Source organism: Eufriesea mexicana, unplaced genomic scaffold (genome assembly GCF_001483705.2).
Source record: "Eufriesea mexicana isolate 0111107269 unplaced genomic scaffold, ASM148370v2 scaffold15236, whole genome shotgun sequence".
Classification (NCBI taxonomy): Eukaryota; Metazoa; Arthropoda; class Insecta; order Hymenoptera; family Apidae; genus Eufriesea; species Eufriesea mexicana.
This window is the reverse complement of record NW_016922735.1, coordinates 71,825-88,385: the sequence shown is the minus strand read 5'-3', so window position 1 is coordinate 88,385 and position 16,561 is coordinate 71,825. Positions and strand designations below refer to the sequence as shown.

General features: G+C 42.4%; 1 protein-coding gene across 1 annotated transcript; it reads left to right on the top strand.

The window, feature by feature from the left end:
* The first annotated feature begins 4,916 nt into the window (after positions 1 to 4,916).
* Positions 4,917 to 16,319, top strand: exex (motor neuron and pancreas homeobox extra-extra). The gene is made up of 4 exons (XM_017909153.1): positions 4,917 to 5,616; positions 5,965 to 6,768; positions 14,493 to 14,656; positions 16,074 to 16,319. The coding sequence occupies exons 1-4, from the start codon at positions 4,917 to 4,919 to the stop codon at positions 16,317 to 16,319; spliced, it is 1,914 nt and encodes a 637-aa protein (XP_017764642.1).
* Positions 16,320 to 16,561: the final 242 nt, after the last annotated feature.

Here is a 16,561-nt window from a genome sequence, read left to right as displayed (position 1 = left end):
GGGGATGATAAAGGGAGATAGAGAAGAAAGCTGCAGGAAAGGAAGAGAGGGTAGGTGAAACGTTGAGACGTGGGCGGAGGGTAAGTTGCTAATTAGAGCCAGATTAAACGCTTGTCTGGGGAACCATTTTCCTTGCCGTACCTCGCCGTATTTCGCCGTGTCTCGCCGTTCCTCACCGTTCCTCGCCGTTCCTCGCCGTTCCTCGCCGTTGGTTCATCGTCGTTGGTTGCACGTTGTGCTCGGTAAAGGACGAGTGCGAAGAGAGCTGGCCGTGCTCTAGAAGAGTAGGGGCTGGAGAAAAAAAGGAATGTAGGCAAGGGTGGCTAAGGTTGCAGTAGGGAGGGGATAACTCGACTCCGGTTGGAGGCAGCAGGACCGAGCTTAATGAAAAGTGTTTGCCCCGTAAAAGTTAAGATTAATTGGCGCTCGGGGGATGGTTACCGCGGTAATCAGCCAGTGCCAGTGGTTTTCAAACGTAGCGTACTTGTTTCACCTTACACACATCGTGCCTTCTTTTACAATTCTGTTTCTTTCATTTTATATTACGCCTCCTATTTAATTTTCTCTCCAACTTTACTCATACTCTTTTTCTCTCCTATTTGATTTTATCCAACGCGGATAAGGTTTGAATAACGATAAGATCGTAAGATCGATAATTTGCAACTGTATTCGATCGCAAATACGACTGCGTGCTTCCGAAGCTTTCGTTCCAAGTGTTCTACGCGTCTACGTTGTATGTACGATAAATTATGAACTTGAAATGAAATTGTTTTCCCACACTGAGGTACTATATAGTTTTCAATTTCGGTTGAGCATTGCTGAAACGAGGGGTTAATTTGGCGACACCTAGTTTCATTAACAACGCCATTAAAAGTAATGGGCGGTGAGGGCCGAACTTGACGATGCGGCCACATGGGGGCCGGAAGATTCTAATTAGGAGATAGACCTCAGCCGTGAGAGTCGGAGAGTGAAAGAATCGGAAATAATAGGAATAAATAGGAATAGATCGGGGAATAAAAAGGAGTGGAAGAAAAAGAAAAGAGGAAGAAAAGAAATAAAAATAAAGGAAAGGAAATGGAAAGGAAAGCTTGGGATGTTGGGAAATTATTACCCGTAAAGAGACGAAACGATTATATTACGCGAGTATATATCAGTTACGTAAACTAATTTTATGTCGATGGAATCGTTCGTGATCGAATGTCGTTATTCAACAATAATGACTCGAAAGTGAGTACGAAAGATAGAGTAACGTGACTAACGTGAGAATTCCAAATATACGTGTATGTATATACTACCTATCTGTACCCATCATATCAATTTAGAATGGTTTTTAGGTAAATCTCTGTAAATGCCTATTATATCACCGATACATTACACATTATCAAATGATTATTACACCTTTCGGGTTTCGGGTTTCGGGTTTCGGGTTTCGAGTTTCGAGTTACCGGTTTCGTTTTTTACGTTTCATACTTATTTCGCGTGTTTCGCGTATTCCGGAACCGAAATCGAAACTTGAACCGTTTAATTTAAACGAAATCTAGCAAAGGGGATAAAGTATGATTAACGACATTTACATATACACGAAACAATGCTCAATCGATACATGACACCAATTAAGATTTATCTATTACCGGCGATACCAAATCGGAGTGTTGATCAAGCAATCTTGTCCCCGAGATAAGGACAGATGAATTAACCATCAAATTGTTAATTACTTTTGAGTTGAGGATAAGAAGGCTATAGACGATATTTGTCCTAAATTGTTATCGTTAAATATGTGTGAAAGTTACGACGATCCACCAATTATACTTATCGACCGTTTAAGTTTAGTAAATTGAACTTTGTACCAGACGTAGGTGTTTCTACAAAGAGGTATTTTACGTAAGTACACATGTATATATGTATGTAAGTACATAATAAGTAATTCGTAGTAATAAGTAAAATGTAACGATCGTTCGTAGTGCTAGTTTGCTTGTAATACTTATTTATAATAATTATTTAACCGAATAATCGAGTAAGTAATAATCGTAGAGTTAACGATAGCTAACTATAGATTTTAAAAGCATAGACGAGCTTTCGGGAACTTTTGGTTTTCCATTCGATCTTCAATCTCGAAGGCCGAGGCAAGAGGGAAAAATAAGCTTAGTTTATCGTGACGACGCATATAGATACATACATAAGCATTGGTTGAAAAATCTTTGTGTTTGCCCGTCGGTCGAGGTGGAAGGGTGCTACCTGCGATATATGTACGTGCGCGTGTATATTAAGTGTATGTTGATTAGGTAGGAAAATCATCTATGAAGCGACTTGTACATCGTTACACATCTGTAATTGTTCTGACTGACGTATCGATTATTTAAACGGATAGAAAGGAAACTTCCGAATTAGAAACACAGAAAGAACAATGCGACTGATGTTGATGCTATAATAGATGGAAATATTTTAATGGGAAAGGAAAATAACGTTTATCGAAGAGAGGAAACAAAATACGATCCGTCCATCTATTTTCTTGTATGATGCACATGGACGGATCGATCGGTAAATTAGGAGAAACGCTAAAAAAATTGTTATCTTGCATATATATATATATCTTTGTGTGTGTGTGTGTTACGCGCGCGCGCGTGTTTATATTATATTATATGTACATTGAACGTGCTTCGATCCTAAAGTAAATATTCCTCCCTCTCTGTTATTTGGTTGAAAAGTGGTCGTCGGTGAACTTTTACCGTTTGCCTTCGACTCGTATTCGGTTGTGTTACGGTTGTTCGGATTTGCGAAGGGTAGGTATACAAGAAATCACAACAAGAGTGAAAGCTACGGTGATCTATCATTCTTTTACGCGCAAATAGTTTATCCATATAAATTTCCCGATGAAAATAAATTGATTTATTAGCGAAAATGGTAGTAAAATGTTTATTGTTCTTAATCGACAGAAAAGAAAATACATCATCGAAGCAGTTGTAAATAAGATAATGATTAACACCATATACATATGTACATAATACATTCATAGATACAATAAGAGAACATTTTTTAAAATAAAACGTGACACAAGAAATATTGTATTATTCTGTCGGAATCTCCACACCTGTCTCTCCGTTGAATTTTTTCCTTTTTTCCAAACTTTGTGAGTTTAGTAAGAATCGAAATCGATGTATCGATAAGGGAACGATATTCGAGAAAACTAGATATGTCAGAATAAACGCGTTAAAAACGAATAGACATTTTATCAGTAGGATAAGCAAATGCGTCGTAGGACCCACATAAAATATCGCACGACAACCGATAACAGACCGATTACTCGAAAACTGGGTGTGATACCTATTACGCGGCTATTAGCTGCTCGATAAAGCGACAGATATATCAGCGATATTTCGTTTGGAAAAATCATGAAAGGAATACACTAGTAAAATGTACTTAATTTCCGTGTACTCTGTGAGAGAGAGAGAGAGAGAGAGAGAGAGAGAGAGAGAGAGAGAGAGATGTATAAACGAATCTGCACTTTCTTTCAAGCAATCGCGTGGCAGGAACTGTAATACATATCGGCTCTTCTTAGTACGCGCGTATTCCATGCTTGTCGTTGTTGGATTGGAGGAAAATCTGGCAAAGGGAGGATTCTTTGTCTTTTTCTGTTTTCGTTTTCCATGCTTCTATCTGTCTCTATCCCGCTGATCGTCATTTTCGTTGAATCTTTTCTACTCCTTGCCAAGTTGTCACGCAAATTGATTCCAGTTTGCGTTTTTCTCTTAATCTTTAAACTTGCCTGTTTCGATATTTTCATACGCAATAGGTTCAATTAGAAATCCGGCATCTGGGAATGGAATACTGGACGCCAAGCAATTCGGGATGTCGTGACTGGTCGGAATCGGTCGTAAGGGCTGATAAAACTGGGATTCCAGGATAGAGAATCCTCAACGATTGCTCGCGCGAATCGGGAATCGGAAACTGGAAATCGAGAATCGAAAGCAGTGAATAACGTATGTCGAATCACGCGAATCGTAAGGGATGGAGAATGGAGAGGACCGGGAGAATGCGAGAGGAAGAAATCGGGAATCGGAAATGGTGAATCGTGACTCGGAATTTGGGACTTGGTGATACGAGGAACTCGATACCGGAGGCCTGCAACCGCCGGTTGTCGGGTTCACGGGCTGAGGGGCGGCGGGTCGGGAGGACGGCGGCGGGAGGCGGACTGTTGGCGGCGGGGTACGGTCGCGGCGGAGAGGACAGTGCGGAAGACAGGGGATGCTGTAGGCGTGGCAGAACCGCGAGGTTTGCCGCGATAGGCGTGGCAGAATCGACTGACCGCGGTAACGCAGTTGCAGAGGGGAGCGGTTTTCCCGTTACGGACACGCGGTTCCTCGCGACGTCACTTTGTGGTGCGGCGTCGAGCTAATCGCTCGTATTGCCGGGAAATCAAAACCGGTGTTTGATCGCGCCCGTCACTGGAAACGAACACACGATCGTCGGTCGGTGAAACACGAATTGCCGCGATCGAAGAAACGGTTGCGTAAAATAATAATCAGGTCGTGTAATCGAACAGGTCAGCGATCGGAATTTAAAGGGTAACATTGTTTAATTGGCCGGTTGATCGGTCGGTTGGTCGGTCGGTCGGTCGGTTGTGCGGTCGTTCGATCGATCGATCGAGTCCCGTACGCCGATCGGAAGTCGATCGGCCATCGATCTGCTATTGATCGATTACCGATCGGGGATATCTATTGGTACTTGAAAATATCTATCCGTAGATGATCGAATCTTGTGGCAGAGTCAGTGAAGGAACACGAACGCGGTCCAAATTCCAAGTGGTATATAATTGATCGGAAAATAGTGGTGGTGAAAGGGTTTGCGAAGAAATAGTAAGAATAGCATGTGCTAACTAATCGATCTAAAGCACTGTTCATTACTACGCACCAGGAGGTATGCATTACAACGCTCAAGGAATTTTCGAAGACTCGTACTTGCGACAGCGACAGCAAGAACATCAACAGGAACAACAACGACGGCAACAGCAAACGGGTCAAAATAACGTTTACGGTATACGAGAAAAGATTCGTGGTCAAAGTTGTTCACCGAGATCGGATGAAGTGCGATCACCCGGTTCCGAAGTGAGAGAAGAGACAGTTGGATCTGTGGAAAATATAGGTTTCATAGAAAACGGCTCTTCCTCGGAGCTCGAAGACGAATCGCGAATGTCGAGGTATCGCGAAGGGCATGACGCGAAAAGACCTTCCTTCTCGAAGCAGGAAAACGAATCGACAAATTTTTTTCGAGATCCCGAAGATGTTAGTATAAGGTGTTTCACGGAGGAAATGGTATCCGCGGTGGCCAGTCACTACAGAGAATCGAACAATTCGCCTGGCAGAATCTCTCCACAAGAATATGCTGTTCATTCGACCGACAGACGTCACGGATCCTTCGGCAAAACATCTTTCTGCATCGATGCGCTGCTCGGTCGAGCAACTGGAAAACAGGAAAGCCCTGATCACGAACGATCGGAACGGAATCAAAGATTGTTATTCGGAACGCGAAATTCCGTCATCGATGTGAGCCCCTGTTTGACAAACTCCTTGGTTCGTGGTCATGACCGAGACTCTTCTTGCACTCCTATCGGTAGTGTAAGTGGAGCTACCGTTGCGGCTACTGGTACTGGTATTGGTACTGGTATTGGTACTGATTCTGGTAGTGCTAATGGTACTGGTACTAATGCTGGTACCGGTACCGGTACCGGTACTGCTACTGGTACTGGTACTGGTGCCAGTACTGGCACTGGTATCGGTATCGGTATCGGTATCGGTATCGGTATCGGTATCGGTATCGGTACCGGTACCGGCGCCGGTACTGGTACCACCAATGGTACTGCTTCTGCCATTGATATCGGTACTGGTACTGGTACTGGCGCTGGTGCTGGCACTGGTACTAGCACTGGTATCGGCACTGGTACTGGTGCCAACATTGGTACTGGCGCAGGAGGTGAAACTGAAATTGCAAGTGGAGTTGTAGTTGGAGTTGGGGTTGGGAATGGAACTGCGTATATCGGAACTGGCAGAACGGAGGAACAAAGAACCTCGTCTCTTGGAAGTCTTTTGAACCCGTTCGATAGACCTGTTGTTCAACATGGTCTGACCTCGGCATCGAATTTAGAAGTTATTCGCGAAGGAAGTGAGAGACAAGATATTCGTGACCGGTCCGTACGGGATACTACTCATTTGTCCGGTATTCGTGTAGAATCCGTGGAAGAAACGGCTGCTTCGATGCAACGTGATAAAACAGCGTTCAAGGGAGAACACGTTGGGATCGGTAACGGAGGATTTCGAGTCGATCGGTTAGAAAATATAGAGGACGATGGTTCTGGGATCGAGGTTGAACCTACGAGAACGGGAAGCGCCAGTTCGGGAAGTAACGCGAGTCACAGTCCTGTCTCGAGTCCTCCAATTTCACCAGGCTCGGAAGAACCTAATAGCAACGTTATTCCTGGTAATCCGAATTTGCCGAGTGGCCACTATAGTGCACTTGGCAGTAGTGCCGGAGTAGCTCGACAAAATCAAGCACTTCTCTTGCATCCGAGTGGTCCCCTCATACATCCCGGAGGATTATATTATCATCCTGCGGGTGGTAGCGCATTTCATTCGATACACAAGGAAAGTCAACCCGTCGGACATTCGCAGAGTGCCGGTGCTGCTCATCCTCAGCAGCATCACATTCATCCACTCCAACTCGAGTGGTTGGCTAGAACTGGAATGTTGTATCCCAGGTTACCCGCCGATTTGGCCGGTGAGTTAATAATCTCGCCAACTTTCACGCTTAATTCGTTGATTCGCGCTATATAACCGTCTGGTCGATTAGTGACGTTGGTCGTCCCATAAAAATCCTTAATTTACGCGATATCATTTAATATACATATTACCGATTAATACATACGAGTGGTTACATTCACATTTTTATACCGATGTACCGAATCGTGCACATATCTTTAACGTTCCACTCGTTTCCACTCGTTTTCACTCGTTTCCACTCGTCTCCACTCGTCTCCACTCGTCTCCACTCGTCGTTAATATCGAAGACATTTCTCAACAGTAGGAAATGCTCGCTAATCTCTTTCGTTAAACTTTCGATAACGAGTGATTTCTTTACTTTGAAATCGCAAACTATCTCATATTTCATCCCCATATTATGCTTATTCTCCAACAGCCTCAGCTCACCGCCCGCCGACCCTCTATCCCAACCTCTCATCCCCTCTCTATGCATAAACTATCGAGCGGAAGTGACTATACCCGAAATTACGCATGTATTAATGGTAACCTTGATTGACGAACGATAACATGGCCAATTTAACTTGATCATTGTCCTTCTTCGTTTAATAAAGAATCGAAGTAGATTCGATTACGATAGCTGAAGAAACGGTAAAAGAAAAAATCTAGCATAACGACTCGTCTTCGTTATCGTATCGCTCTTTTAACGGTAAATTTCATTCGGCTTTTTCGCATGTTCCAATGTATTTATTGGACCAATTTGTTGGAGAAAATTATTTCTTTGCTAGCAGGAACGAGAAAATATTGAAATAATTCTTTTCTATATCCGTCGAAAGACCAACGGAACGAGCCAAGTAGATATTAGTATCTCGGATTTAAAACTGACGTATCGGTATCTAAGTAATATACAATTTTTCTTCGTTAATATTCAACATTACCCTGACGTGAGTATATAGAAAGTCATAAAATAGATGGACAGATTGCTCGTATGATAGGCAGATAGCGAATGTTTACATGCTTAATGTAACTCTTTACTGTACTATATTGACTAGCTACTCAAGTTTTTAGGTCGGTTGTCAAAATGATAATATAGGGAATAAGTTTCGCAGCGTATCGTTGAAAGCGAGTATAGGGTCTACGACACTGTTTATTTCGAAATACAACATTTTCTTTGTCGATCATTTTCGAGCGTTCAACGACTAGCGATATCGAGGAATTGTTATAGCTTTTACATTTTCTGTTCGCTTACGTAGCTACATATGGTAGATTTCAAAGTGCAAATAAGAAATGTTATGAAATGCTGTAGAACTGTTAGCAAGGATTGTGAATGATACTTGTTGTACTAGACGGCAAACAGGAGGAAATTGTTAGTGTATAATAATACGAAACGATTAATGAAATAAAAAAGAGGAAACCTTGAAGGAAAAATTGAAAGAGATGCACAGCTGGTGAATAATGAAGAGTATAAAAGAAAAGGAGATGATTCCGGTTACTACTACCACGGTAAATTTCACGCTTAGAAAAAAGAGAGTGGTCGCGTTGTCCAGCCAATCAGTCGAAAGCTTTTATCGAACAAATTGGTCAGTGAACGTAGCGGACCAGGATGCCGAGATGGTGGGAAAGAGAGAAAAATGGGGGAGGAACGGGAGTAAACGGAACGCGATTGTGTATGTGTTTCAGTGAGAGGGAGGAGAGCGAACGAGTGAGCGAGCGAGCGAGCGAGAGAGAGAGAGAGAGTGAGAGAGCGTGGTGTTCGGAGCGAAGTGCGGGGTACTTTCTGTCAGATGATCCTGATTGGTAGTTGCCGAGCAATCCAACGTCGACGAAAAAGGCGAAAACCCGATAGCGTAAAACGAGCAACGAGTACAAAAAAACGGCCTCGCGGAATAAAATAAAACGGTTGCATTCAGCCCCACCTGAAGCTGCCGTTATCGCGTCGGTAGGGAACACGAACACGACTTGTTAAAAAATTGCTGGATGGGAGTATCGTCCCGTTCAGCCCTTTCTCCTCCTTTTCCTCCTCCACCTTCAAATCCTCCATCTCCTCCACCTTCACCACCTCCTCTATCTCCTCTACCTTTTCCTTCTCCTCCTCCTCCTCCTCTTCCTCCTCCTGCTCACCCTCTTTCTCTCTGACTCTCTCTCTCCCCCCCCCCTCTCTCACTCTCTCTCTCTCTCTCTCTCACGCGCACGCCTGTAGCCTCGAATTCTCGTATGCTCTCGACGTTATGTAAATAACGATGAGTACGCGACTCAGCGGCTCGGCGCGGTAAGCTGACACGGAGAGAGAGAGAGAGAGAGAGAGAGAGAGAGAGCGAGAGAGAGAGAGAGAGCGAGAGAGAGAGAGTGAGGAGGGTGAGCGAGGGAGAGAGGGAGAGAGAGGGTGAAAGCAAGAGATGTGAGCTTTTATTTGTGGAATATTTGTCGCACGTTATACCGACGACGATATTCCGACAACACCATGTTTCATCTATTTTGAGTCGAGCTTTGCAGTATCGAAATTTAACTAGTGCAATATCGTGGCTGCGCGTATTTCGCGATCTTCCACCCTCGGTGTATCCCAAATCCCGATATCTCTGCCTCGTGTACACTAAAAACTGCTTCTCGCATCCCCGCGTGTCCACCCACGCGATACCAGTTTGCATTCGGATTAATGAAAATCGTCCGAAACGACTTTTCAACTTGCACCATATCGATAATGCTTAATGTTCGACACGAAATTGTTCTTAAGACTAACATCTTTCTTCGATATCTCGACGAATAATTATTATTCGCCTAACGTAATAATGCTATTCGTTAAAAAATTGTTTATTAAATTGTTTAGATATCAATGACCGCGTCTATTTCATCCATGCGCCGAAGATTTTTATCTTTTCTATCCTATTGTTCTAAATATTCTAAATGCATATTCTAAATACTTCCCTTCCAAAGCTCTTATATATTATTATTTCGCACTCGATATGTCCGAACTTGGTTGCGCTCTCCCTTCGACTTTTCGTCCTCTCAGTTCACCAAGGCTGAGCGGAGTGAGATTCGCTTTACGAATTACGAAGAAAAAATAATGGCGGAAGATGTCGAAGAGATGGTAGGAGGTCTGCCAACAAAAGGGGATGATACCCGAGAGATGAAGCACGCGAAGGGTTGGTGGATGATTTAATTAGTTAATTGTGCGTCATTCATCCGTCTATTCATCCCCTTCACCCTTCTCTCCGCGATAGCATAACGCCGACGCAGACGGTCTAAGGTTGCCATGGAAACTCCACAGACTTACATAGACCGTTTCGACAGCTAATTTTCCTCGTCTTTGAAACAATCCAATGAACGCAAATCGGTTTTATCTATAATCTTCTTTTCTAAGAATATTCTTTAACGTTATTAGCCGCTATTTTGTCATTGTATTTTGCCGTTGGTTGTAAAGAAAAAAAAGAAAAAAGGAAAAGATGAAATGAAAGAAAGAAGGAAAGGTGGAAATAGCGGGGGAGGGGGGGAGGGAAGAAAGAGAAGAAAAGTGGAAGAGAGAAACAAGTAATAGCGATAAGTTGGCATAATTTGAAATATTTGATAATAATTACGGTGTAATCGCGTTTAAGTGTAGGTGTACACGCGTGCGTATACCGTTTACGGTTACAGTTACGATTGCGGTTACGACTGCGGTTACGATTGCGGTTACGATTACGATAACAGCGTATTACGCAATTGTGTACGATACGGTGGATGGCAGTTGAGGAACGTGGTAGGTACCGGCAATTAATCCTACTTTCCTATGCATATAGGAAAGATGGTAATGTAGCTACTGAAACGAAAGCGCAGACACGCACGATACGTACATAGAAATCGGATACGCTTGCACCGAGTGTATATAGAAACGTTAGTATAGATACATGGAAACACGGTGAAAACGTCTAGTGGCGTTAGCAGTAGCGGTCGCGTCAGTCTACCTGTCTATAGGCATGTAGGCGGTAATGGTGTTTCTGAATTAGCTGCCAGCTAGTTTGGCCGCCCGCAAGCAAACAGATCTTGGTTACCCGATGTGTAACGTTTCACGTTCGCCCAAACCATCCTATATCTCTATGATCTGGTCTGATCGCACCGTAGCCACACGGACGCGTGCAAATGGCATCGCGATGGCACAGCTTTGCGCGTGCATATAGTACGTCTCGCATATACATAAATACTGCCGTATATGCTAGCCGTATACGAAATAGAACGAGACGATACGTTATCGGCTTATTCGTTTATCACCTTTGGAAGAAGTAAAAGTAGTAGAAGAGAGAGAGAGGCGAGATAACCGAATTATTTCCTTTTCAAATGACATATCGTTTTAAATGAATAGCTATGTAAGATGGTAATCGTGTAGAAATGGCGTGAAAATGCTAATGCGTAAAATCGTCGATTATACTGATGATTACTGCTGCTGCTGCTGCTACTGCTGCTACTACTACTACCACCACCATCACCACCGTCTAACGGAAAGAGAAGAAAATGCGAAACGATTCCAGTTAGTAGCACGATGATAAAAGTAAATGCGAACGTTTTGGATGTTTATGACGTGATTCGTGGTGAATTCACGTAGCGGGTTTGAAATTAAATCCAACCATTTTGGGTAGAGAAAATAATCTCTGACAAAAGTTGGCTAGCGGAGTCGATGACGTCTCGCGATCAAGGCTGTAGAGGGATGGTGGATACCGCCAACGTTACCCTTCGCCCGTCTTCGTTCACCACTGATACGAGGGGTTGAGAATTTGGGGGCGGACCGTATCGAGCACTCAGGGCTGCAGGCGGAGCTTCCGCTGCTATACGAGACAAGGAGAGGGAGCAAGATCTGGTACAAACGCGCGCGCGCCAACACGCTTACGCACGAACGCACGCACGCCTGTTCACACCCATCGCCGAGAGAAACCGGGAAAGGAGGAAAACGAAAACGAGGAGAACGAGAATGGACTCGCGAGTAAGAATACGAAACTACCAAACTACGAAGCATACAGACGACTTGAAATGAATCTAAAGAATGAGAGAATGAGAAGATGAGAGAACGAGGAGCAAATAAAAGGAGGGAAAGTTGAAAATTGCAATTGCAAAAGGAGAGAATAAAAGTAACAAAGGAAAGCAACTGAGCCGCAAACGTTGCAAGATGATCGACCATTAACATAGACGTATGCAGATGTGATACATGCGTAATTTCATTAATTAGACGGTAATGATATTTAAACGGTAGTCAGCCATATCTATATGGCAGACGTCTAGTCGGGTATAGAACTTTGCTATATGTAAGTACCTACTTATGCGTATAAATATCTACCGTAGCTACAGCTAAGGCTCTAAATTGCCATAGCTGTATTTATTTTTTTTGTCAGGTGATATCGAGACGCGACGGTGAAAAGGAAAAAAAAGAAAAGATGAATCGAAAGGTACTAGTAAAGGAAGTAAAGCGTACGTATTTGTTGTAAGTGATTCTACCAGATAGTATGGATAGTGTAAATGGAAAATGTGGTGATATAGAGGAAGAAAGAGGGGGAAGAGAAGCGGGAGAATGGCGGGGAATATGAAGAATAGCAGGATAGAATTGCGTTAAGTACAGATAATGGCTAGTGTTTACTGGTACGGTGATCAGCATGATTTAAGAGCGGCCTGGCGTGAAGCGGCTAATAGGACCCCAAATAAATTAAATTATCATGATAAAAGTGTAGCGGGGTGAGAACGACGTTAACCTTAACGGCACCCCACTGCTTTACTCTGCACAGAGGAGCACGAAAATGGTGATTGTCCACTCGATGGTGCCGCCCTCCTTGTTTACCGACATCTGTCATAACTCGCACCATTTCTCCCTAGCACCTTCGCATTCGCGCAATTTCAGTGGCTTCCCAACATCCTATATCTCGATGCTTTTGCTTTGTCGTTCGAAAAAATCGAAAAAATCGATTTTCATGAAAATGAACCAAGAAAATGTTACGAAATAATACCAATAGAGAGCGAACTTCCTTCCTCGTGATCGACCTTTGCATTTCTATTGACTGTTCCGATAACTGTTCTCCTTATAGGAAAATAATCATCCGTGATAGGCAGAGTAACAGGCGGAATAGGCTTGGAAAAAGATACGGAAGATTCGGAAACTGTTTCTTTCTCGCATCATTCGCCTATTATAAATATATAATATAAACGAACGCGATTATCCATTCGCGTTATTATTCGTTCCTGGATTCGGTTTAACCAAGAGACACGTGCTGACGTGCTGACGTGGTAACGTGGTAGCGTGGTAGCGTGGTAACGTATCGCGGAAAATAAATCGAGGAGATAGAAGCAATAGTTCGGCTGCTATAATTGTTACGCGAAACGACGGGGAGGAAAATCATGGAACGAACCATATGTGCACAGCGGGTGGCAAACCATCCTTCGCACCGATGATTAATACGTCTACCAAGTGACACGAATAACGAAAGCCAAACTATCCACCGCATACATTTCAAAGTACCTAATGCGAGTTACAGTTTCGGTGCTACAGTGTTTCGATATCTACACCCTACATACGTTTTAATGCTAATTTTCATTCGTTTCACGCGAAATTTTCTTCCTATTTTTTTACGGAAATTTTAATTATTATACGGAAAAGAATAGAAACTGTCTGCCTGGAAAAATTTCAGAGAAAAGTTATTAGGTATTTCGTGACATCCGAATGCATCGTCGCTGCGATCGGTCAACATCCTAAGGCGGAAAAACGAAACAGGCCCACAGAGTGTCGAATGTTTGACTAAGCGGCTGATTAACAGCGACATAAGGGTATCGCACGTTCCAGATTAATCTAAGTGTACGCGCGACTAAACACTGCCATGTGTACAAACATTGACAGCCGGTCACGCACTTGCTATATAGTTAAATTGTTAGGGTACACATAGCGAGCATTGAAAGCAATTGAAGGAAAAGGTATGGTGAACCGCATCCGTATTTTTACATCCGGTGCATTTAACTTCAACGTATATAACTCTCTTGTATATATACGGATTTACGTGTAGGATGAGTAAAAAGAAAGAAAGAAAAAGAAAAAGAAATGCGTTATCTAATTATTAGCTTATTTGTAATCAGATGAAAGAAATTGATGAAAGAAAAGTCGAAATATATAGAACGAAACTACGATTCTGTACTCGATACCGAAGGGCAAAGTTTTCGAAAAAATTGGAACTTTTTACGCAACTCGAATAAAAGAGTTACTGGCGCAATTATACGCATTTGACATTGACGATCTTCTACTAGCTATCGAACCATGTGTCATTAACCTTGTTCGTTTCACCAAGGACAAATTTCATTTTGATTTATCGTTCGTACAAAGTCGTAAAGGAGAGAAAATCGGGTCTGGCCAAGAGACCCGTTCATAGGGCTAATCGTTAGGGCGGTCACCCTCGTCTTCTGTCCTTCCACCATCCCCATTTTCAACCCCAAATCATAGTATTGTAAGCCAGGCGAAGAGGGCAGGGGAAAGAGAGAGAGAGAGAGAGAAAATGGGGAGAGAGGGGAGGAGGATTTACACTTGCGGTAATTGCATTAGCATTCAATGATTTTTATTGGTCTCTCCCTACGATTAGTATTAATTCCAACTAGGATTATCTATTATATATATAACGTTCATCGATATACCGATTATTTCTTATGTCCGTTGGAGAAGATTTTTCTTTCACGAAAGATACATACGTATGCGAAGCGCGTTAAATAACTGTTATAATATGTTTCTCACAAATGTATAATTATCATCAATAGGTTGCGCGGCCCAGCATGCCTTGCTTGGGAAGACAAGAAGGCCGAGAACCGCTTTCACGTCGCAACAGCTGCTCGAACTGGAAAAACAATTTAGGCAGAACAAATACCTCAGCAGACCAAAGAGATTCGAAGTTGCTACCTCGTTAATGCTCACGGAAACACAGGTAAAAGCTGCTTTATCTGTATTTTATCTATCCTAATTGATAGCTTAATTGATAATTCGATACCTTAACTAATTCGCCTTTCCTTTCTTTATTTATCCCTTCCTTTTTTTCTTTCCAACTTCCTTCTTCCTCGCTTCTCTCTGTTTCTTTCTTCGCTGTTATCGTTTTAATATGATATGTACTTTGGAATTATGCTACTTTGAGATTACAGTAGTGGCGAAAAGCCTAGATGAAAAGAGGTATCTAGAAAGAATAAAGGAAAGAAGAAGGCCTGTAGAGAAATCGGCGAAATAATCCATCCAGGATCCTTCTCCTTTACCAGCATAAGCGTGAACAAGCGAATCTCTTGCATAGTTCAACGACTTAAGCATAACTTTCAAGCTTACGTGTTCTGACGGATCGCTCGGCAAATAGTAACGAAAGTCTGAATTATGGCAGACTGAGTCCTTGATTTGTTTCGATATTCCACTGATTCAACTTGCTGCATTTAGCTTTTGAATTGTCCGGACGTTACACGCGGTACGCATCGCGCGTCGTTCTCGTTATATCCATTATATCTCCTTTTTCCAACTTTTCTTCTTCGAAATATCAAGACGAAAGATTACTCCACAGCTATCGTGCAAGTACATATTTACTTACTACTACAGAAGCAATGAGAAGCATTCGACAGAGCGGTAGCATTTAAATATTGAAATATCCAAATCCAATCGGTTCATTCTTTACCCCCTTTCAACTAAACTTTCAACTACACTTTTCCCTTAATTTTCTCGTTTGCAACAAAACTTTTCCTTAATTTTCTCATTTTCGGTCAATTCTTCCCAATTTTTCCGAATTTTTCCTCGTCTCGTATTCCGATATTTCGTGATACGAATCTATCATCGTACGGGAGAAGCACGTCTGTTGTCTAGAAGGGAGAAAATGTAGTGGGGTCGGGAATGAGAAAGCGGGTAGGTTGAAACGCATGATATGTTGTCCAAAGGATTTACACATGGTTTTCTTGCGGGATTGAGAAAGGAAATATCAAGTCGATGGTATACTTGCCGCGATTACAAGGGTCGAATATGGCGCGTTATGCGTTAACACGATTTTTCGCTATTCCAACACACAATTTGACGCCATATTTTCTTCTTTTATCCAATTATTAACAAAAATAAACTTTATAAACCGCTTTTCTTTATTTTTCTTCATTCATTGTTTTTAACTTATCTATCTAACGATACACACAAAGTTGTCCTCTTCGTTCTTTCACCTTTCTTACACTTTTATTTCTCCCCGTCTTAATCCCACCTCTATCCGTCTACTCGTTTTCTTTCAGATACTTCTTCGTTCGTTCGTACGTATCGCCACGCGATATTTCATTGATAATCAATATTATTTCTTATTTTTATACACGAGCAACGTGTGTTGAAATGTATAGGTGAAAATCTGGTTTCAAAATCGACGAATGAAATGGAAAAGAAGTAAAAAGGCGCAACAAGAGGCGCGGACAAATAATAAGGTCGAAGATGGAGGGAATACGAGGAATAACGAGAGAGAAACCGGCGGTGATCATCCGAATTCAAATTCACCGAGTCCACAAGAGGATACCAAGGGAACGTTACAAGAAACACCGAGAAACACGACCGAACTTCAGGAACCACTTTATCGACCTTACGTGGTATAAAATATTGACCAAAATAATTGACGTAGTGGTGTGCCAAATGAAAACCAACGATGTAAGTTGCTACTTTGCGTCATTTTGTTGATTAACTACGTTAAATTGACACCTTTGATACTTGGTGTAATACGTTCGATCTATCTTCGACAACATTTTTTAATACTAAATCACCTTTAGTCTGATAAAAGAACCAGAGAGATGCGCGCGAAAAAAGATTCAAAAGCAAACGATCGATTAGATTTTGGGAA

Bases quoted from the DNA above. Each gene is read 5' to 3' on its own strand.
- exex (XM_017909153.1), top strand. From the start codon at position 4,917: ATGCATTACAACGCTCAAGGAATTTTCGAAGACTCGTACTTGCGACAG. The intron at 5,617-5,964 runs GTGGAGCTACCG...GTACTGGCGCAG, and splicing joins CACTCCTATCGGTAGTGTAA to GAGGTGAAACTGAAATTGCA. The intron at 6,769-14,492 runs GTGAGTTAATAA...TATCATCAATAG, and splicing joins GTTACCCGCCGATTTGGCCG to GTTGCGCGGCCCAGCATGCC.